This window comes from Cladophialophora psammophila (assembly GCF_000585535.1).
Source record: "Cladophialophora psammophila CBS 110553 chromosome Unknown aczJe-supercont1.20, whole genome shotgun sequence".
NCBI classification, from domain to species: Eukaryota; Fungi; Ascomycota; class Eurotiomycetes; order Chaetothyriales; family Herpotrichiellaceae; genus Cladophialophora; species Cladophialophora psammophila.
Genome location: NW_006912941.1, coordinates 30,873 through 53,113, shown reverse-complemented (window position 1 = coordinate 53,113; position 22,241 = coordinate 30,873). Strand labels below are relative to the sequence as shown.

The following is a 22,241-nucleotide window of genomic DNA, read 5'->3' as shown; positions in this document are numbered from 1 at the left end:
TAATTGAATTTCTCCACCAGAGATTGAACACGGTCTATCGATCTGCGTGCTGGTACACGGTCTACTGTAAGATGTGACCCTACGAACCTTGCTTCTCTTTCCCTATGTTTTCTTGTTTGAGATTGCTCACACAGGAAAGCAGTCACTTTTACATCAACAACCGTCTTGATTGCTGCAAAGCTGTGTCCGTCCTTGCGTGTGACGAGCGACTCGTCCCGGTTTGAAGAATCTTGGACCAAAAGCCAGGGAATTTTGGAGTACCACAGATCACAAAGTCAATCTGCTGCGAGAGGCCAACAGATTCTACGTGCTTTAGACAATAGGGTCTCGTTTATTGGTGGCGCGATGTAAGTGATTTCAACTTCAACCTTCACAACGTTCCCAGTTCGTAGTCAGTGAACGACCACTTACAGCCAGTGCGGCGACCTTGGCAGCCAATCAATATGACAGCGATGCCGGACTTCCCAATCAGTTAGGATCCATACCCGGCGGCTTATCTGAAGGCGTCGCGCAGGACAAGTCCCGCAGGAATTCCTTTTCGGAAGATTGGTTGTTGAACGACTTCGGGACCAACTTGGATTTCCTCGACCTTGGAAACTCGTAAGCTCTGTGGCTGATCCGACCGCCGACCTCGTTTGGACTGCCATTGAGGCCGTCCCCTGCTGGTGTGACCGACGAAAAGACTGCGGAACGGCGTCTGCGAATACAGCTCACGTTCCCCTCATTCTCGGTCCTATCGCCTCAAGGCTGCGGTCCCTGACCAATCGACCAGCATATCCACCCTCCTCAGCCTCGCCCCCTCAGCCTGGCCCGCCTCATGCCTCCACCCAGCTCCACCCGCCTCCGCCTCCGCCTCCGCCATCACCTACAAGCCTTGTGAATCCCCGCTCTTTTGTCGCCATCGAGTGTTCCGACAGGGGCAACCCCGACTGGTTGTTTACCGTCCAAGTGAGGAGCTTGCATAGTATATGTTTCTAAGAGCGTCCACGAGTTGCCATTCACAGAAGTCTTTGATCACGACCGTCACTATGGCACTAAGCGATACACCAACAATGCCCCAGCTGGGACCCTCGAGGCGCTTGTGGCCGTTGTTTCTAGCCTTTTTTGCATTCTCTTCGCTCTACGTGTTTTTGACGATCCTGTACAACCTGTTTTTCCATCCTCTTCGTCGATATCCCGGCCCTTTTCTTGCTCGCATTTCTTGGCTATGGAGTCGCATTCGCAATTTCCACGGATGCAAGTCGGAACGTATTCACGCCGCCCACGAAAGATACGGTAACAACCCTTCGCCCTGCGGAGCAACTTCGTCCAAGACAAAGAATATCCAGAAGATTGATCACCGCCGGCAGGACCTATCGTTCGAATCGGACCAAATGAGCTCTCATTTGCAAATCCAGCGGCCGTCCGCGACATATACAACTCGAAGAGCTTTGTGAAAGAGGAGACTTTCTACGTGAGTTCACTCGTGCAGCACCGATCGGGGGCTTCGAGAGCGAAGTACTGATCACCTAGTCGCAATAGCGAGCCAAGAGAATCTTTCACGAGGATCATATGTTCAGTTTCAGGTATGATCCCATGCGTGACAGCGTGCAATGGTCCAGCACTGACTCCCAAAGGAATGTCGAGGCCCATAATCAACGGCGGAAGTTGTTGGCCCGTGGCTTCTCCCAGGTCGCCATCAATCAGTTCGAAACCAACCTCGTTTCCAAGATCCAAACGCTCTTGGATCAGTGGGAACGGCTGAGTCGCTCGACTGACGAGCCCATAAATGTGTACCCATGGGTGCATTGGCTAGGATTCGACACCGTGTGTGAGTGTTGCCAGGCAAGGATTGGAGACCCGCAAGGAGAACTTGGGCTCACCAGAGGACATCCATCGCAGATCATCTGATGTTCGACGAAGATCCCGGGTCGGTCAAAAAAGGCATAGCCGACCCTATCATGAAATATCTCCACGCATGGCGCCCGACATTTATCTACGTGAGTGCTTCTTTCAGGTCACAAGAGAGGGAGAGGTATAGTCGCGAAGCCGCTTGCTGATGGATTGACAGAAAGAGTTTATGCCACAGCTGGAACAGTGGGGACCATATGTGCCGGGGGAAGTGGGTGGGTATTTTCGAGATGTGCAGACATGGAAAAAGGTTCGCTATCTCCCTTCCCGCTATACCAATCCTCCTTATCGATAACATTCGATTACAGGTTGCTATGAATATTGTCGGCAAAGTTCGTGTCAACGGGGCCAAGACCCCCTTTCTCAGCAACGTTCTCAACGACCAGGATGCTTACTTAGGACGACCCCTGAACGACTCAGAACTAGCAGAGGAGTGTATGGGTGGCATGTAAGATAGACCATTCCGACGCCAGTCATAACGAGACAAATTTCGGTCAGTGCTGATGAAATAATCGAACGGACAGGTTTGGAGGCAGCGGGAGCACGGCGAACACCTTTGTCTACGTTCTTTGGGGCTGTCTTCGCAACCCGGACGTCGTTCGCAAGCTGAAACAGGAACTGACGACGGCATTCCCGGATCGGTCTGTGGTTCCCGACAATTTGGTACGTGATTTCGCATCAGACACTACTCACTCTCCAAAGAGTCGTGCAAAAGACAACAGATCCGCTAATTGCTACTGTGGCGTCTCGTACGTCAGACCTGCAGCGGTCTTACCTACCTTCAGGCCGCGATCAAGGAAACACTCCGCCGGTATCCCGCCGTCATCGCTACACTGCCGCGCACAGCCGTCGAGGACGTCGTAGTGGCTGGCCATGCTCTACCGAAAGGAGTATGTTTCCATTTCGGTATTTCTTAACGAGTTTCCTGGTTAACAAGTCTTGAGTAGACAATTGTTGGCACCCAAAACTACACCCTCCACCGGTGGACATCAGCATTCCCGGATGCGGAGAACTTCGATCCGGACCGATGGTTTTCTAAGAAGAGTGACGAGGAGCGTAAGCTGGCGTTCACTCCTTTCTCCGTCGGACCGAGGAGGTGTATTGGAATGAAGTAAGTTCATCCTTGTTGTCCTTGATGATACTACTGTTGGAGATTTGTAGTTTCAGTAGCATCCAAACCATCTTGGAGAAATGAATTGATTGCAGCTGACCGAATCGTGGCTCTCTAGTCTGGCAGAGATGGAACTCAACTTGCTCACGGCTTCTTTCTTCTTGCGCTTTGACGCCGCGATCGATCCTTCCATGACGGAGGAGGATATGCGGCAGTACGATACTTTCAACGCTGGTCCAACGGGGGCTAAACTGCTGTTGCACTTGAAAACGGTTGAAGAATAGAAGGCTCCGAGAAGAATAACGATGGAGTTGGAGCTCAAAATCCATCATCCTGTTCTGTAGGCCTTTCTGGATATCCGCCGGCGGAGATCTTAGAGGGAATGCTCTCAAGAGGTGCAAAGTAAGTTATCCTTGCAACTATGGCTACAGCTCTTTCATCGTCTTCTTTTGGCACTTTCGTGCGCGTCGTATTCGTGCTGCCTAACATGCACCTGCGACCACTTCGTCGAGCTGGGCGGTTTCTTAGTCAGGAGAGCTGCAGGCCCGGAATATCTCCTGATGTTTGACATGTCAATATGATCGGGGTCTTCGTCCAAATACGCGTCTTGACCGTTGACAATGAAGTGCCATCCACATCATGTGATGGGAGACGTGAGCATCAAGCTGCTTCCGGTGGTGTGGTGTTTGTCGACTTTTGAAGTTGCCTCGCCGTACATCGTATTTGTCTCGTTTAGCTTCTGCGGCCAATTGGATGGATGCAATCTAACTCCGGTATCCGCGGCGATCGTATGAGTAGCTGGCGGCCCAAGTTGCTTATATCTCGACTTTAAGGAGAGGTAGCGGTCTCATCGCCTTCTGTGAATCCTCAATCGATTGAACATCTCTCTGCTTCATTGTTGCCTGGCATAGCGTTGAAGACATGGCCGAGGATCAGACTGGTGAAACTCCGGCAGCGCCTGAGAGAGAGGCGACCCCTATTTTCCGGCCCGCGGAACCACACGAGGATGATATGCTGTCTAGAATACTGTGTAATGCATTTCTTCCCCTCTGGTAAGTTGTCACTAAGACCTTGAGCTTTGAGCGCGAGGAGCAATGTGTGTGATGAGCCAGCTGACATTCTGCAGGAACCACAACTGGTTCCACGGCGTGTCACGGCCCCTAGAGCCCGTGATGATCGGTACACCCACCAGCAAACCACATATGAACAGCCTGCAAAAGTCGCGGGTCCGCTTTTATCGAAGCCTGATCAGCATGACGAGGTTGCTCGATGGCTTGGTTCTGGTCGCGGAGATTAACCCGCCGGCGGTTGAATCTGACGGCAACAACGCGACGACCACCAAGCAGGCCGACATAGGAGCGGTCCTGCTTTGGCTACCTCCGAAGAAGCGAATGGGGACGTTCGACCTGCTCACACTCTGGCGCTCCGGCTTCCTGGGCCTCATGCTGCCCTGGCAATACGGCCTGACGGGCTTCTACCGCATCCAGCTTGTCTTTGAGGAGAACATCCACAAGATGTGGACAAGGACGCTGCCGGACCTGCCGCCCCACGGGTTCAAGGAGGGCGAATGCGGCTTTGTCCAGATGATCGCGAGCAATCCCAAATACTCCGGGAAGCGATACGCGTCGGTCCTGCTGAACTACCAGATCGAGCAGCACTTTGCCGAGTTCCCCGATCGGCCCGTGATTCTCGACACGACGACCACACAGGGGATCCGCGCGTACGAGAAACTTGGCTTCAAGCTCCTCGCCGAAGTATCCGTGGATAGCGGGACCGATGCGCAAGGGATGAAGCTAAAGTCCAATGCGAGCGGGGAGATCAAGACGGAGGCGAGGGAGACTTGTATTCAGCGGGTTATGGCGAGGCTTCCATGAGAGATGAATCCCTCAGTGCTGCGTTCGGAGAGCTCATAGCAGGAGGTCCGCTGTGAGTCAGGGCTGATGTGATCGTCCATTTTTGTTTCTGTGTTGAAAGCTGCAGTTTCCCGAGTAGAGGCCATGTTTGCTTTTTTTTTTTTTTTTTTTTTTTTTTTTTTTTTTCTCCAGATAAGAAAACACGAACGGAGCCGGGAGTTGAGTGTAGAAACATACAAAAACTAACACCAATTTATTAGCATAGATAAACAACTATGCATCATTTCCTCAGGCTGGATAGAATTCCACATCACAACGTCACGTCTAGACCTACTTCAAGATTGGGACGTACCTCTGCGCCATCCCAAGGCGTTGCACAATAACCACCTCAATGCAAGAGAAATCAGCAGCTTATTTGGACAAACATGACGCCCGCTGTCTGAGAATGGCGTCCCCATTATTTGTAGATGTGCTCGTACGGAAATCCTCGGTTCAGACGTTGAAAGTTCGTGAATCTTGGTCAGGATCGGGTGCGGTGACTCGAGCAAGGGGGCGGCAAGGCTGAAAACCCCTAAGAGCCACATACTACCAACATTCTTCAGCACTCTCATTCGAGGAGCCATAATGCACTGTGACAGGAAATCCAGGCCACTTACAAGCTCGGCGGCATCATGCCCAGGGAGCACGATTAGCTACGATCATACGGCTCGGAGTAACTTCAACCAAGCAGAGATTACGCGGAGTACAGGTCCCAAGGATCCAAGGACTCAAGGTTCTCCTGGACTTCACCAGAGGCAGTCATACGAGTATCCACACTGTCAAGGGATAGCAAACGAGGACAAGCCACTGCTTAGTAGTGCTGACTCGAGAAGCACAGGGCCGACCACTGATCCACACACAGTAGCGGAAAGACCCCAGCTCCACTCAAAAACTAAGTCCTGTGTGCTGCGTACCTATGGGAATACGGAGCGGGCAATGCGACTCCCGTTTGCATACACAAGGTCAAGCCCCCAGGCTCCACCCCATTCCCGAACCCGCTGACCCGGAAGGCTCGCTCGTTCCGAAGTCCGTCAACCAGAAAGATCGTGCATATGCCTAAGCTGGAATAGCCTCGCACATATTTGTACTTTTTACGTTTCTTTTCGGTACTCGTGGACCCAGCCAGATTCAACTACCCAGGTACCTATCTCGACCTTCCCGCTCGAAAATTGTTTTTTTGCTAGGCGACGAGGGGGGTTTGAAAGCTGGAGATGGAGGCTCGGTACAAAGGGGCACACACTGGTGCATGCAGCGTTATTGATATGGAACAAGTAGAGGCAGACAGTATCGAAGATTCATGGTGTGGTACATGTCCAATTAAGTGATCTCGTGAGCGGAGGTATCTAGGTAGGGACGCTTATGGTGCCGCCATAGGGGTTGTCTATTGCCGAGAGACGGAGAAATTTGAAATTTGAAATTTATCAATTATCAGGGTGAACCCGTGTCCAATCTCGAGGAGGGGACAACTGAGAAATCTATATCATCTTATACACGAATATAGAGATACTAAAAAGCCACTCGAAAACACGACGCAGGACCTGCTCATCGCTGGGTTGTCAAGCAGTCAAGCTGGACAACAACATAGCCAAGTTCTAAATCTCTGCAAATAGGCCATCGAACTCGTTGTCAACATAGTGAAACCGCTTCAATTGTTCTCGAACCCCCTCCCAATTCTCCACGTTCAATAGGCGAGCCAGTTGCGCGACGCCCTGCAGGAAGAATGCCTGTCTTTGAGAGGCCGAGGATCCGTGAGCTCCTACGAAGCAAATCTACAACATGCTGGAGGCTACAACCTGTGGACAAGAGACTGGAAAAGGTGTCAGCTGCAACTGTAGCGCCAAGTTGGCAGTGAGGCATTCCAATAAGTGGTCTTTTGGTGTGTTTTCCAAGCATGTGGTGGCAACGACGAATAGGCCAGCCACTTGTAAGGGTTCGGAAAGATCGATGTCTTCGATGAAGTATAATTGGCTCGTACATGGTTAAATGGAGCATAGTAAGAAGCCCGCAAAGAGACCGGGCAAGTTGAGATTGTCTTGACCATTTGGCCCTGGGGTCGATGACGCAGAATGGTTGAAGCCGTCTGTGGCCTGAAGCAAGTATCCGAGACCGTTGCGAGTCTGCGAAGCCTCGTCTATTCACAAACAGTCTAATTTCTCAAGGTCAGATTCTCTCTTTGGAAATTTTCGAGTATACAGCCAGCCGTCTCACATGTGTCAAGTATCTCCGAGAGATTTGGCTCCTATTTGCTGATTTTCCGGTAGCTGCGGAAGATCAAAAACACCACGACGGGGGCTCCACCATTTCGCTGAAGATCTGGGCACTGGTAACTAAGTGACCGATGCTGAATCGAACTTCACTGTTTCCGATCAAGAATGGCACCAGGTGTATTTTCGGAATCCGGGTTATTGACGAACTTCGATTCGTGGTAGCAAGCTGCCACCTCCAGCGTACGGGTAGTAGGGGGCCTTAAGCAGCGGTCTTGAATGGACTGAAAGGCCGCTCGAATTTCTCGTCAAGATGTGGGAATTCATTGATCCCACCGCGCCTTCATCTGAAAGGTTCGCACGTCTTAGAAATGACGGTGCTGGAGCCATTGATTCCTTTCCTCGACATTAATGAATCCGTTGCCTAATCCGTTGCCTAATCCACTGGATAGGGTCCAGTAGTCTGCGCCCTCATTCACTTCTAGGACTTCAGGTGGAAGTTCTTTCTTTGCCAAAGTCAATAGTATCGCGTTTCTGTCATCGATCCGATCTCCGGATACGTGTCGAACAGCATTATTGGCTTTGGCCTGGTCGCCCACCTAAATCCAAAAGGGATCAGTTTCAACACGCTTCACGCATAGAACAGTCGAGTAGCAGAACAATAACTGTCAGAGGCGTTGTGAGAAGGGAGACAACGTCCGAGAGTGCCCAATCCATGCCCACCGGTAATGCCTAACACCTTGGACTGCTTAGTAACGGTAGGTCGCCATCCCCCGCAGCAGACCTCGTACACGTAATGCTTGCAAGGGTGCCCACTGGCCTCAGACCTTCGGTTAGGATAAACTGGGATGGATGAGGTCTGTTGGCTGCAACAAGCGAGCAGCCGTACCAGATCGGGCTCTGCGCAGGATAGACAACCTGTCACAGATTCGGACCCCAGCAACAGGATGTTGCTTGAACTTCGGGGCTGGCCTCAGGCCCTCAGGCCCTCAGCCCTACAAACCTCCCTCCTCGTATGACGGGACAAGAGCACCGAGTCGTTTCCAGCCAAATAACCCGACCCGGGACGTGGAGAGATACTGGACTTTGGTAGTCAAAATTTGTGTGCTGGAAGACGTTAATTCTGTCCAAATATATCCAATCCTCGCTTCACTTTCCCCTGTCTCCGGATATGCTCAACAAATCGGCAAGTCATGCTTGCCAGTTGGGACCCAGGCCGGGCCACCAGCCTTTCCCAATGCCCCCTGCACATGAGCATGTTGCACCTGTGCCGCTGGCTGGGAGCAACCGGGGTGACGAGTATTATTCATCTCGCATATGGTTTGCTTCAAGGCCCTCTAAACCCTATGCGAAGATGTGATTCTAGGCCTCCAGTGCGCCCGCACACATACTCGATGATGTCTCATAAGAGCGTTGTTTGGGACGTCAAGCAGAATCCTACACTCTCCCAATCGTCGCCAGCTCACGACTGTAGCAAGAGACGACCTCCACGCCTGAAGCCTAGACATATTGCGTCCAAGACGGGATAAACTCGCGAAATCCGATTCTGGTTTGTACCGTTGCTCAAGCCTCCTCAAATGGCTTCTGCCGACGGCGTCTTCGACTATATAATAGTTGGTGGCGGCATTGCTGGCTGCACGCTCGCTTCTCTCTTGTCGAAATCAAAGCCATCGCCCTCTGTTCTATTGATTGAAGCCGGCCCTGATGTGTCGAATCGCCCACTAACCCAGGCTCCTGTGGCCTGCTTCGCCGCAGACGGATCCGACATTGACTGGAATTATAAAACTGTGCCTCAGTCCCACCTCGACAATCGACCTCTATATGAAGCCGGTGGGAAAGCCCTCGTTGGCGGTAGCGCAACCAATTATGCCACCTGGACTCGTGGATCGAGATTCGACTATGACCGAAGAGGTAAGCTTGTGGGAGATACGAGATGGAGTTATGACGGGCTCCTGCCTTATTTTGAGAAGATTGAAAAGACTATATGTCAACTGTAGCGGTCTCGGAGAGCAGCTCTAACCGCAAATATCCATTGCGAGATCAAGTGTTGAAGGCCTGGCTTGGTCTTGGACTGGACAAAATCGCAAACGCCAACAATGGTGATCCCCTAGGTGTCGGAGAAATGGTCGAGAGCTGGAAGGATGGGAGAAGACAGCTGACGAGCATGGCATTTGATTTGACAGACGTCACAGTCATGACGGAAATACTGTCGCAAACGGTGCTTCTCGAGGAGCAAAGCGGCAAGCTTGCCACCAAAGGAGTACAATTTCATGACGGCAGGCATTTTCTGGCATCAAAAGAAGTCATCCTCTCGGGAGAGGCATTTCGCACGCCACAGCTTCTCATGCTCAGTGGTATTGGTCCAGCCGCAGAATTGAAGAAAGAGAACATCCCAGTACGCGACACGACTTAGCTGGAGTAGGCCAGAACTTTCACGGCCACCTTCTTGTGGCATTTGCTTTCCGACTCAAGGGCCCCTCATTGGGTCCTGCCATGGGCGGCGCAGCCGGTCCTTGGGCAGACCCAGCATACCAATCTGGTCTTGCTGCGGATTGGATTGTAACTGAAAACGTTCCGAGGTCTATTCTGGAGGAGGCTGTGACAAAAGATTTGGCCAGCGATCAATCTCGGAATTAAGACGAATATGCCATGTCTCTTCTTGACCCTCGGTCAGCACACCTTGAATCAGTAATGATATACCCACCCGGTGGCCCTCCTATTACCAATTTGCATGTTCCATTTGACGGAACCCATATAGGAGCCGTGGTTGGAGTCATGTCTCCGACCTCTCGCGGCAGCCTCAGCATATCTTCCACCTCGGCACTAGACCCTCCAGTGATTATCCTAACTACAACGCACCAAGTGTTGCTACTACACTCCTGCGTTACGGCATTCGCCGCTTGCTCAAAGCCGTTCACAACTCCATGTCTGACGTGGTCGAGTCGGAGAATCCTCCGCCTCCATTCGAAGCCTTGGCCATTTCGTCTTCTGATGAAGCAATCGATGCCCGGGTGAATTCCGAAGCCCATACTTTCTTTCATGCGGCAGGAACAGCCAGTATGGGGTCCGTATTGGACACGAAATTGCGAGTCAAGGGCGTTAGTGGCTTACGAGTCGTGGATGCAAGCGTGATTCTATTGCCAATTGGCGCCCGCCTTCAGGTAGCGGCCTATGCCATTGCTGCTCACGCCGCGGATTTGATCGGGCAGGAATGAGTATCATGATACCCATTCAGGCTATGTTGGATGGCGATGACTTTAGGATCGCGGAACTCAGAGGTTCCTATTGAGATTCACCTGATTTGCCTGGTGTGGCCGTTGGGGGCAGCAGAACAGCATTACCCTCTCGTTGCCAGAGAAAAGCTTTAGATGATGTCCGATCAAAGATTCCTCGTGTTTCTCGCACGCTCGTCGATCAATATGACGGGCATGACAGCCCGATTCCGGAATCCCGAGGCAAACGATAAAATCCGACAAAAGGACAAGGGACAACCTTGCACCGTTTGTTCGAGTGCTGGCGCAGAGGATTGCATTGCCAGAGGCCGCACTAGCCCGGCGTGATTCCCCAGATTCTGCAAGGCTAGCGTTGTGTAAGACGGAGGCCAAGCCAGCCTCCCGGCGGGCAAGCCACTAGTCAATCGGACCAAGAGCCTCAATCTGGTCAGGTTGCCAACATAAATAGTCCTGTATGCCTTTGCTCGCTTCGAGTCAGCGACGGCTAGCTATTGCTGTGGGGCGTCAACCTTACCATGTCCTGGATCGTACCAGGTAAATGTTTCCGTAAGAGCTTGGCACCAGCGCGGCAACTCATCTGAATGGTGAGGGCCAAGCTGCCATGGAGAGGGGTAAACCGTACAACATGCTTGGACAGCACATCACACTGCCAGACAAGAACGGCCAAGGGTCTTGGACGAGCGGATTGATTCCTCACGTTGAGTTGGCCATGCCTGGGCACAGATGATGCATCCAGAACCATAAATGCCCAGGTCTTCCGCCTTTCAACTCGTGCAAGATATCCCTGCTTGAGTTGGAATTGAGCGCACAAGACGTAAGTCAACATATCTCCGCAGGGATCTGCTTTCTCGCTTGAACTACATCGTTCCAGACATCATGTCGTCCACAGATGAGAAATACAATGACACAACCGGCCACTTGTCGGATTTGAGTGCCCAGGAGCAGCCGCAAAGTCCAAATGACGACCTGCCGTATTACGACAAGCACGCTGAAAGTAAGCTGATTCGAAAGATTGATTTTCGTCTTCTCCCGATCCTGGGCGCTTTGTACTCGATTGCTCTCATTGATCGTGTCAACGTAGGACAAATCCTCCATTTGGGTGTGCCATCAACACTGACTCGACCAGGTCTCCAACGCACGGGTTGCCGGCATGGGAGAGGACCTTCACTTGGAGATTGGAAATCGATATACTGTCGTCTTAGTGGTGTTCTTTCCTCCGTACTTCTTGTTCGAGGTGAGAAATCTTCATGTATATATCAAAATGTCCAAATTGAACGTATTGCAGTTACCGTCAAACATTGTTCTCCGCCGAGTCGGAAGTGCCAATTGGCTCTCATTCATTGCCTTTGCGTGGGGATGTGTCATGATTGGTCAAGTAGGAGGCGTCCTTGGTCTCATTCTGTGCTTTGTGTCTAACACAAGATAGGGATTCGTCAAGTCGTACGAGGCCCTCGCTGTCTGCCGTACGTTGCTGGGGCTTTTCGAAGCAGGTGAGGAAACCTTTCCCCCATGCTTGCAGTGAACTGATGAAGTGGTTGAAAGGGTTCTTTCCCGGATGCGTGTACTTGATCAGTTGCTGGTATGTGCGATATGAGGTCCAAAAGCGGTACGTGTCAACGCTCCTCATTGAAAGCGTAAAGTCTTAATTCCTCAAGCCTTGCCTTCTTCTATATTCTGTCCGTTCTAGTCGGCGGCTTCTCAAATATTCTCGCATATGGTCTGATGCAGATGGAGGGTGTTGGCGGTCTGCGGGGATGGCAATGGATTTTTGTAAGACGATCCTGCAGGCGTGTGTTCATAGCTGACAGTGAACAGATCATTGAAGGCCTGATGACAGTGACCATTTCTGTTATTGCATGGTTCATTATTATCGACTTTCCGGACAAAGCTGAGAAAAAGGGTCTCTTAACCCATGAGCAAGCCGCCTTCATCGTCCAACGGATCGAGAATGACCGCAGAGACGCTATCCCTGATCCTCTCACATGGGCCAAGTTCTGCCAACATCTCAAAGACTGGAAACTCTGGGCTTTGTATGCCAGCCCATCTCACGCGTCTTCCCATTCCTCTAACCGTTCCTAGTGCGACAATGTTCATGTCGACGACTATGCCAGCTTATGCATTTGCATATTTCACGCCAGTCATAATCCAGGTATGCCTTATGCTGACCTCTCCTATGGAAGTGGAACTAACCCTGTGACAGGGTATGGGATACACTGCTGGAATTGCCAATTTACTGTCGGCACCTCCGGTTGGCGCAGCAGTGATTAGTGCTTTGTCATTCGCCTGGGTCGGCGATAAATACCACAAGCGAGCCCCTGTAATTATAGCTCAAGCACTCATCATCATTGTTGGGCTCATGATTACCGCCTATCACAGTGCTGACGGAGTCCGATATTTTGGCATATTCCTTGGTGTTGCTGGTTGTCAAGGAAATGTTCCCGCCATCCTTGCATATCAATCGAATAATATTCGGATGCAGTCCAAACGCAGTGTCGGTAGCGCTCTTCAGATCGGATTCGGAGCAATTGGCGGCATCATCGCCTCGACAGCTTTCTCTCAGAAGGAAGCTCCGACGTATAGGAGCGGGTTGTGGACTACCGCAGCACTGCAGCTCTACATACTAGGCTCTGTCTGTTGCACTTCGTTGTACTTCTGGAGGAAGAATAACCAGGTGGATGATGGGACCCTGGAGAAGCCAATCGAGGGACAGGAGGGATTCAAGTACACGCTCTGAGTTGGCGAGGAATGGCGAGACCGGGCGCGTAGTTTGAAGGCGGACAGTGAGATGCCAACAGAAGCTTTACTAGAAGATAGGTTTGAGATGCGTCGGTAAGTTGATGTTCTCAAGTATCAGAAATAGGTAAAGGAGAGAAGAGAAGACGTTGGTGTTTTGGTCGAGTTCTACAAAGCAAGACAAAGGTAGTTTAACTCGGCGAGATCGGGATTCAGAAATGCACTTCGTAGTCAAATGCTCCGCTGTACTATGTCCGTCCAAGCATTTTTGCCTGCAAGCGTATCTTCCAAAATCTCCCATACTTCGCCTCGTGTGCGATCGAATGGGCCAAACTCCTTGTTCAGCGCTGTCCTGGTCGTCCTGTCAGTCGCTGTAAAACTAACTATGCCCGGACACTGGGGTGATTCAAGCAAAGGTCGCCTCCTTTCCTTGGAGCATCGCAAAAAATAACCCTCGCACACACAGAGACATAATGCCCAACAAGAAATCCAAGCCAAATGCGTCGAAGGGCAAAAGTCCTGCTCATCCATCTGGACCGGCGAAAGCTGCGGTGTCTGCGGCGTCTACAGCTCCCGAAGAAACCACTCCTTACATACCTCTGACCCTCCCTAAGCCAAGCATCGATGACGACTTTTGGACCAAGAATGCCCGCGCGAAAGCTCTAATCCTGTCAACCTTGGTCCCAGGGAGCGAAGCATGGAAGATTGCTGAGCCAATTGAAATCGCGTCAGATATCTGGAGGGCACTGGAAGATCACTTTACTCCCAAGCGTATGAAGGCCTGGGCGAAACAACGAAGTTCTGCGGAGGCAAGCAACACCATGGCCGCTGTTGCCGACGATGGTGCCAGTTCTGGTGCAACTAAGAGTGAAGGGGAACCTGTCAACGGCAAACTCTCATCTTCTACGAACTCTGTTTCAAGCTCCGTGGTAGGAAAATCGTTGAACAACATGGATAAATATATGGACATGCCCAAGGACAAACTTTCAATACCGCAATTGGACGGGACCACATCGTCTGCTCTTTCGAGAGAGGTTTCGACGAACGCAGAGGATGCTTGCAGAGCGCTGGAAGCCTTCGACATTGCAGATATTGCAAAGAGTATAGCAAAGGAGTTTGACAAGCAGCAGAGGGTTGCGACTCTGCCTAAGATTCAAACTGAGACAACGCATCAGAGTGAAGCCCGGCCGAGTCTTGAGGTACAACAAGCCCAATCCCAGGCTCAAACCGAGTTTCTGTCTCAAATTCGGTCGCAAATTCAGGCCCACGCTACGACTCATGGTCAGGTAAAGCCTCAACCCCAGACCCAATCGCAAGCTCAAGCCCAGAGTAAGACCAAAGTACAGGTCGACGCTCAAGCCCAAGTCCCAGCCCAATTGCAAGCTCAACCTCAGTCACAAGCCGAAGTTCAGCCCCAAGTTCAGAGTCATGCCCAAGGTCAAAGTCAAGCCCCACCCGCACCCTCCCAACCCGCTACCGCAGCAGGTATCCCACGACTCTCGACACTGACGCCCTCGGGACGCTGGAAAGCGCACCCCGTCAAGCACGACAGCTACCTTAGCGAACAACAAGCACTGATCTTCGCCCGGTACGACGAAGACCGCAAGAAGCAGATCCAAGTGGCCGCCACAAAGGTGCTCATGCAGAAACTCCCGACGCGGGACATGAGGCTTCTGTGGGCCGTCCTGTACGGAGGCGAGGATGCACCCTGGCCCGGGTCGTGCTCGGCCGTCATCCCTGGTGTGACAACTCTGCAGTGGCAGAATAAGAGCTATGAGATGGATTACAAGACGCTAGGGTGGAGCTGGAATAGCAAAGGGGACGAGAAAGGATGAGAGAAATAAAAATGGGCTGCGATGATTGAACATTGAACAAGAGCTCAGGTCCATTTGAGCGTTCAGAGGGTATCAACAATGCGACAGGATACCGCGTGCAGACTTCTTACCCAACTCGTCTGCAGAGAGAGCGCACACACACTCCATCTTCCAACTCACCGCGAGGCTCCAAATTCCCCAAACCAAGACAGCAACAATCCCACCAAGACAATCAGCAATGCGCTCGGCTCAGTGGCCATTCGATCAGCAGCACTCTTCTCCCTGATATAGGAGACATTCTGCGCCAACGAGATAATATCCCTCGTCGCATGCCCCGTTTGTGCCAACTGCCTCAACTGATCCCCAAATGTGGCCAAGATCTTTGAACTCCTGCCCGCAGGACAGAATACGACCTCAAAGCCTCCACCCTGAGGAATGATGAACGTGGAGGTCTGATCGTCATACGCATAGCTGTATGCGTCCGGACATAGCTTCTTCGCCTGCTGCGAGTACAGGCTAGGGGAGCAGGTGGCGGGTGTCCCGTGGTTACCGGTACAACAGTACTTAGCTTTATTCCACTTTGCACAGGCGCTGAGGCACGGGTTGAAGATGGGTCGCTGGATGTTGTCATCGGGGTAAGGATAGACGCCGTCGCCAGGTTTCGTGGGTGGAGTAAGTTGGAGGGGCCACGGACACCAATCTTGCACGAAGGAGGATGTAACGGACTGGTCTAGGGGAAGTGGATAGGTGGAGTTTGTGCCAAAGTCGGCGTCTGGGCTGTCACCTACCGGAGCGAGAAGGGAGGAGGTCCCGATGCAGACGGGGTTTGTGAGGTTGGGAGGGATATCGGTCAGATTCGCATTCCCGCTCTGCCCAAGCAGGGAAACGATGCCCACGGGGATGTTGTAGCCGTCGACCAGCGAGATGTCGTAAAAGCATTGGTTGGTATTTGACGACATGGTGAATTCAGCCAACGTTGCCGGTGCTTGTCCCTGAGTGCCACCATGTCAAGATCAGCAAGCCTCGTTCAAGGTAAATTTTATCACACACACTTGCTCGCTCGCCAAATAAAAAGTGGTGATGGAGGGAGAGCAAAAATGTTGAAGCGAACCACTCACCGCACCCTGACACTGCAAAAACATGCCACAATCGCCCGTCTGGCACGGACTGCCTCCCTGCCCGCTCGACGGAACCGAGCCCGATCCCGCCGTCGTGGGAAAACTGCAATTTGTACGAGCCCACACGCGTCCCTTCCAGTCGAGGCCGACGGTCTGCGGCTTCGTGGCGCCCGGGCCGAGCAGGAAGCCAGAGCTGGCGGGCCCGGTGCCGGACTGCGTGAGGATGGCCGGCCAGATGGGTTCTTTGCAGTTGTTGGTGACGCGCAGCGGGAGCATCGTGACGTCGTCGGCTGCTTGGACGGTCGATGGTGCGCCCAGGAGGAGGCCGACGGCGGAGAAAGAGAGGACTGTGAACGCTTTTGATGACAGCCAAGATGTGTGCAAGGAGGAGGCATGCTGTTTGGCATGGTGGTGCTGGTGCTGTCGTGGGCTGGGCTTCTTTGCATGCTTCCCACCCAGACGCCCCTTCAACAAACGGTCTCCTCTGGCCATAATTGGCTAGCTAGCTAGCTAGCTAGTGGCGAAAGAAAGCGATGGCGGGCGTTGGCTGTTCACCTCACCCTCGCCCTGCGTTTGACCTGCTTCAAAGCCGTCGACGTCCGAGGAGGCTCATGGAACAAGCAAGCTCTTGCGATGTCGGGGAGGGTTAGCTTGATCGTTCTCCCAGAATCGGACTACAGTGTAGGAAAAGAAATCCGTGCCTAAATAGACACGAGATTCCTTCCTGATTCTTGTTTATAAATGAATTCCGGAAAAAAAGAATAGTCGTAGAAGAAGACGGGTATGGGTACGTAAAGTTTCGATGCCGAATAGGTGTGGAGGAGTCTAACGATGCAGTGTCGCTGGCTTATTTATGTATGTAGACGGTCCATAGATGCTCGTGGCTGAGTGAGTTGTTTTCGCAATTTCTGGCCCGCGTCGCAGATATGTGGGAAGTTGCGATCCGGGCATAGCGAGGTAGCAAGGTAGGTAGGTAGGTAGGTAGGTAGGTAGGTAGGTAGTTATACCAGAAGGTGCTGAGCTCACCAGCCAAGATTCATACCCAAACCTTTGCTTGCTTGTTTAGTTCAGATGTCGATCGTATTAACTGCGAAGCCACGCCCGGAATTGGCGTGGATCAATCCAGCCCGCCAGTCTTTACTGACAGACGGACAGATAGAGGGATTGACGGCCAATTCAGCGAGATAAAGACATGAGGACGCCCACGCGTCAAAGAAGCAGATTGATGGGGCACGCGCCAATGACGACGAGGACGGGGATGAAGGAAGTCCATGCCATGAGATGTTTCCCTCATGGTTGCTTGCTTGTTTGTCCTTCCTTGGTCATTTTGCCAGAGATCGTCGACCCTCACTCCTGCCCTGCCCTGTCCGTTGCTTGCTTGCTCGCTTGCACGGGTGCACACGCAATATGATGTCATTGGCGTCGCTACTTAGCGAGATGGGCTTGTTATAAGGTGGCGGTGCAGAGACCCAAACCCTGTTTCGTCTCTGTGGCTTGTGAGGGCCTTAATAATTACTGGAGAAGAGAGAGAAAACGAAATGGATAATCGTCCGCCAAGGCGCCGTGGCAGTGGAACCGACGAAGAAAAATATTACCTAAGCTACGAAGACACAAAGGAAAAGGAGGAAAAGGAGATCCTTTCATGTTTGACCCCCTGCTGTTCACGACTGGCCTCTCGCTTGAATAGGACCACATCGCGTCGGGATTTTACATGCCCCAGACTTACATATTCTACCAGTAAACAGTTCTCGCACATGCATGGATTCCTTTCCATCTGCTACATGAGGAGACTAAGACGCGATCGGACAGTTCCGATCATAGACCTTGTAATTGCTATTCCCAAGCACCACGTTGGCAGCCGTGAGCGTCGAGCCGTGGAACTGGTAGCATACCGCGGCCGCCTCCCAGACCATGTACGCGGTACAATAAGATGTCCCTTCGGGATACGACTGACAATTCGCAGCACATTCGGCGAGAGTGTACGGGAGGTAACCTGGTTGGGAAGCCATGCCTCCGATGATGCCGATGACGCCGCAGATCATGCTTGGTGTTGGCGACGCACTCTGGGTCTACGAGACGAAAGGGTTCGTTAACTGTCTGTCAAGCCATGATGGGTGGATCAGGTGAGGGACTGAGACTTACCGTAGTTGTCGTTGTCGTTGCCATCGTGGTGGTGCTGGTACTGGAGCTGGACGTGGCTCTAAGCGCATCTAAAGTCGTCGAAGTCGTACTTGTCGCCGTACTCGTCGAAGATGGGACCGAGGATGTCGTCGTTCCCGCAGAAGAAGCAGACGTGGTAGGATCCGAGGTCGTCGACTGAGTGGATCTTGACGTGGAAGTGGTGCTTGGAGATGAGGTAGTCTGAGGATCTACCGTAGATGTTGGGGGGCTAGCAGGAGAAGAAGATGTGGTATCAGTACTCGAAGTCGTTGATAGGGTGGAAGACAACGTGGAGGTCAGCGTCGACGAAGAGGGTTCCAACGATGTAGTACTTCCAACGCGAGAAGCCGACGAAGTCGTGCTTGAAATGGTGTCAGTGCTGGAGGAATGAACACCCGTTGTGGTATGGCTACTTGTCGAGGTGGTGTGAATAGTCGGCAGAGGATCGGTGCTTGTTGAGACCGTATGGGTGGTCGTCGACGTACTGTGAGCACTGGAGGTAGTATGAGTACTTGGGCTCGTGTAGGCGCTCGAGCTCGTACTGGTGCTTGAGGCGGGTTCTTTCTCGAGGGTCGTACGCCTGCTTAAGGCTGTGCTCTTGCTCGTACTCGAAACGAACGTCAAACGAGTCGAGTAAGGTATCGTGATCGTAGTCTTGCTCGTCTTGTGGTCATGTTCCAAAGCCGACGTCGGAGAACTGCTGTGAGTACTCCAGGAATGAAGCTGGGAGCTGCTCTTGGTCCTCATTTTCGTGGTGTGCGAGTGTGAGGTAGGCTTCGACGAGACCGAAGTCGCGCCACGGGTCGACTCCCAGTCGCCCCATGTAAGATGGCCGTCCGTACGAGTGGCAGGGATCGTAGGGCACGTAAATGTTGACCGCGTCGATGCCCAATCTTGCCAGTCAACAATCTCCGTTGACTCCGCACAAGGACAGACAGTGTGAGTGTTGGTCTTTGTCAGTGTAATTACCACGTCCCATTCATTTGTCCATGCCTGAACAGCAGGCAGAAGGGGAAGAAGCGAAAGAACGGAACTTAAGGCAAGCATTTTCGTGGCTAGAAGGCCCGGAAAGAAAAGAGTGACTGGGCAGTGCGACGATAAAGGTGCGAAACAATTCTGAAAGAGTGACTGGTTCAAAAGAACATGAAGAAGATGAAAAGATGGGATTGAGGACTATTTACAAAGTGTCCGAAGAGGCGGTAAACCCACGAAAACAAACCATCTCAGACCTACCGTATGGCTTCAGGGTTGGCTAGTGAGAATCTGGAGGCACACCCGTCAGTTATCAGAAAGACAGTTGTGGACATAGATTTTGTTCGAGGGCTGGCTATCCTTCGTCAGTCCCGGGATTCTGGCTAGCATGGGCCAGCAATTTTGAGAAGTGCAAAGTGCGAGGGTTCTTCTTTTCGTGGCGAGCTGAATGCGCAGGAATGAGAAGCTCAATTGGATCTCGCATTGGAAATCGCCATGTGGCGCAAGGCTGTGGGTCAATAGCCAACGATCTCACACCCGTTTGGAAAGCAAGGCGTTCCAGAACCTCGCCCCCCCCTGAGTCCACCAGCCCCTAAGGGGAATCTCGAGCCCCGTCTCTCTTGCCTGAAAAGGGGCATGCTAACCAAGCGCCGACAAGCTTGACCACTGCAAGCATGCTCGAATTTGCCATCTTCACTTCAAATGGGCCTTCAGGTCGTTCTGTGTCAGCCGAGCACCACCCGATGCGCCCTCGTCGCTCGTCGTACGGTAAACACGAGGGTCCTTTTGGTACGCTGTTTAACCGAGTGGGTTCTTGCTCCTACCTCAGTTGTCCACATGGCGCCCAATGTTCACGGAGTCAGCGAAACATGCTTGCTGAATAGGAATTCCCCGATGCCATAAGCAGCGCCATTGCTTCCCCACCCACTTCCCTTGAATCCTGTCTGTGGCGCCGAGACTTTATTGACCGTCAGTGAGCGACCCTAACATATACAGAAGAGTGCTTACCATTTACAGACATGGTGTGAGAGTTGATCTGGATCTGGCCGAATTCGAGGTCTCTAGCCAACGCCAGTCCCTTCACATGGTTCCTTGTAAAGACCGAGGCGGAAAGTCCATATGGTGTGTTGTTCGCTAGTGCCAACGCCTCTTCGTCACTCTTGACCACATACAAGGTTGCAGACGGCGCAAAGGACTCTTCGTGGGAGAGCCGAGACTTTGAACTCACGTCCGTCAAAATCGAAGGCTCAAGGGAGGTTCGGCCCGTGTATTTGGCGTTGCCGACGAGATACTTGGCGCCGTCAGCCACAGCTTCTTCGAGGATGTCGTGGGCGCGTTTTGCTGCCTCTACCGTGATAGCGTGGCCAGCCGAGGGCATAGCTTTCGTAGCCTCGACGAGGAGTTGGGTAAATTCCAGGGCCACCTTCTGATGTACGATGATTCGTTCAGTGCCGAAACAGATCTGGCCGTGGTGGGCGACCGCTAAGACTTGGTGAGACATGCTTCATCATACACAGAAACCGCAGGGTGGACATACTTGCTCGAACGCAATTCTCTGCAGCAGCCTTCAAATCTGCGTCTTCAAGGACAATGACTGGACTTTGATCTCCCAACTCCATCAGGACAGGCTTTAGATGCTTGCCCGCAATACTCCCTATAATCCTCCCAACCGTGGCACTACCGATGAATTCGACTTCTCTCAGAGCCGGATGGCTGATGATAGCTTCAGTGACAGCGGGGCCATCGGCACGAGAACATTGAATCTTGTTCAATGCCCCAGCTGGAAGTCCCGCTTCGGTGAAGACTTCGAGTACCAATTGGTGAGTCCATGGACATAGTTCGGAGGCCTTGAAGACAACGGTACAGCCTGCTGCGAGGGCAGCTGCAATGCCACGGCAGGCTAGAATGGTTGGAGCATTCCATCTGCCACCTGGTGAGTAAGAGGATTCCCGATGGTTGAAGAGCAAATCGAACTTACGGTATGATAGTAAGGACGACACCGACGGGCTCTCGGAACACCAATGAAGTTGTTCCAGAGACCTCCGAGTCAGGAATGCTCCCTTGCACGGTCGAAACATTGGCAGACGTCTCTCTCACAAACTTCGACGCATAGGTTACTTCAAACTCGGGCCAATGCGGATCACAACTGGTCTCCGGGATCTCTCTCTTCGCCAACTCTTCGGCCTTTGTCTCCAAGATGTCAGCAACCTTGTTCAACACCGCCCGGCGCTGAGACAGCGGAGTCTTCCTCCACGCCTTGAAGACCTCAGCAGCGGTCTCGACAGCCTTGATTCCGACGTCGACCGTCGCGCTCTGGGCACAATGAATGGCGTCACCAGTCGAACCTTGAATAACGGGGAAATTCTGGGATTCGGGCAAAGAGACGACATCGCCTCCAATGACGTTGGGCACAACGACAGCGCCGGAGGAAGATCTCTGGAGATACATCGTGGGAGAGTTTCCTCAGAAAATTGCTGTTCCGCACTCATAGCTGCGACGCTGGAGTTGCCACTGGAGTATAAATACCTCTAGAACACCCCCAACAGGGAGTCACGTGGGTAAAGCAATCAGGCCGCCAGCTCTGACTCTTGCTTCTCATGTAGATATATTGAACCTCCGACGTCAGTCAGTCAGTCAGCTGGATAGACGGCAGCGCAATGCAACGGACGACGCTGACCAAATGCAGTATTTTCTCGTATGGCCGGCCTTAACGCGAATGGATACTTGCCAAAGGCAGAATGCTCTTCTCCCCGCTCCAATTTCCAACCTAGTTGTTAGGCGAACCTCTCCAGACATGACTGCAGGTTAGTTGCTGGGCTCAAGGAAAGTCGAGAGCTGGAGCACAACGCCTTGCCCGATGCGCAGCCAATGCGGGCTGGCGGATCATCGAGCGGAGTCGAAAGAAAGAGGGACCTGTTGTTTTCAGCCGCTCTTCATGTTACCATAGCCAAGCACCTCAAGCGCAAATACCCTGTCGTGGTTTACCTCCTGTGGAAGTGCCTCCTCGGGTTGTGGGGACCGTAACTGTCCTGGGACGGCCCCGAGAAAAGGAACGAGGGTTGTCAGGATCGCATTCTCTCATCGCTTGTCTCAAAGGGAACCAGGCCTTTACAG

The 22,241-nt window shown here is 52.3% G+C and overlaps 7 protein-coding genes across 7 annotated transcripts; 5 read left to right on the top strand and 2 right to left on the bottom strand.

The window, feature by feature from the left end:
• Positions 1–1,028: 1,028 nt before the first annotated feature.
• A1O5_10403 (uncharacterized protein) lies at positions 1,029–3,285 on the top strand (the record flags this gene model as incomplete). Its single annotated transcript, XM_007750979.1, has 11 exons — positions 1,029–1,275; positions 1,350–1,453; positions 1,522–1,565; positions 1,617–1,810; positions 1,882–1,979; positions 2,051–2,140; positions 2,199–2,338; positions 2,415–2,553; positions 2,649–2,780; positions 2,838–3,001; positions 3,120–3,285. The coding sequence occupies 11 exons, from the start codon at positions 1,029–1,031 to the stop codon at positions 3,283–3,285; spliced, it is 1,518 nt and encodes a 505-aa protein (XP_007749169.1).
• Positions 3,286–3,922: 637 nt separating this feature from the next.
• Positions 3,923–4,875, top strand: A1O5_10402 (uncharacterized protein; the record flags this gene model as incomplete). Its single annotated transcript, XM_007750978.1, has 2 exons — positions 3,923–4,053; positions 4,128–4,875. 2 exons carry the CDS (start codon positions 3,923–3,925, stop codon positions 4,873–4,875), a joined length of 879 nt encoding a protein of 292 aa, XP_007749168.1.
• A 3,799-nt stretch (positions 4,876–8,674) lies between these two features.
• A1O5_10401 (uncharacterized protein) lies at positions 8,675–10,312 on the top strand (the record flags this gene model as incomplete). Its single annotated transcript, XM_007750977.1, has 3 exons — positions 8,675–9,008; positions 9,095–9,492; positions 9,896–10,312. The coding sequence occupies 3 exons, from the start codon at positions 8,675–8,677 to the stop codon at positions 10,310–10,312; spliced, it is 1,149 nt and encodes a 382-aa protein (XP_007749167.1).
• Positions 10,313–11,206: 894 nt separating this feature from the next.
• Positions 11,207–13,064, top strand: A1O5_10400 (uncharacterized protein; the record flags this gene model as incomplete). Its single annotated transcript, XM_007750976.1, has 9 exons — positions 11,207–11,407; positions 11,457–11,564; positions 11,616–11,705; positions 11,757–11,820; positions 11,873–11,936; positions 11,986–12,100; positions 12,146–12,360; positions 12,410–12,479; positions 12,531–13,064. The coding sequence occupies 9 exons, from the start codon at positions 11,207–11,209 to the stop codon at positions 13,062–13,064; spliced, it is 1,461 nt and encodes a 486-aa protein (XP_007749166.1).
• Positions 13,065–13,536: 472 nt separating this feature from the next.
• A1O5_10399 (uncharacterized protein) lies at positions 13,537–14,898 on the top strand (the record flags this gene model as incomplete). The annotated part of the gene is made up of 1 exon (XM_007750975.1): positions 13,537–14,898. The coding sequence occupies one exon, from the start codon at positions 13,537–13,539 to the stop codon at positions 14,896–14,898; it is 1,362 nt and encodes a 453-aa protein (XP_007749165.1).
• Positions 14,899–15,053: 155 nt separating this feature from the next.
• A1O5_10398 (uncharacterized protein) lies at positions 15,054–16,487 on the bottom strand (the record flags this gene model as incomplete). Its single annotated transcript, XM_007750974.1, has 2 exons — positions 15,054–15,869; positions 15,996–16,487. The coding sequence occupies 2 exons, from the start codon at positions 16,485–16,487 to the stop codon at positions 15,054–15,056; spliced, it is 1,308 nt and encodes a 435-aa protein (XP_007749164.1).
• Positions 16,488–19,978: 3,491 nt separating this feature from the next.
• Positions 19,979–21,575, bottom strand: A1O5_10397 (uncharacterized protein; the record flags this gene model as incomplete). Its single annotated transcript, XM_007750973.1, has 4 exons — positions 19,979–20,085; positions 20,136–20,609; positions 20,665–21,050; positions 21,106–21,575. 4 exons carry the CDS (start codon positions 21,573–21,575, stop codon positions 19,979–19,981), a joined length of 1,437 nt encoding a protein of 478 aa, XP_007749163.1.
• Positions 21,576–22,241: the final 666 nt, after the last annotated feature.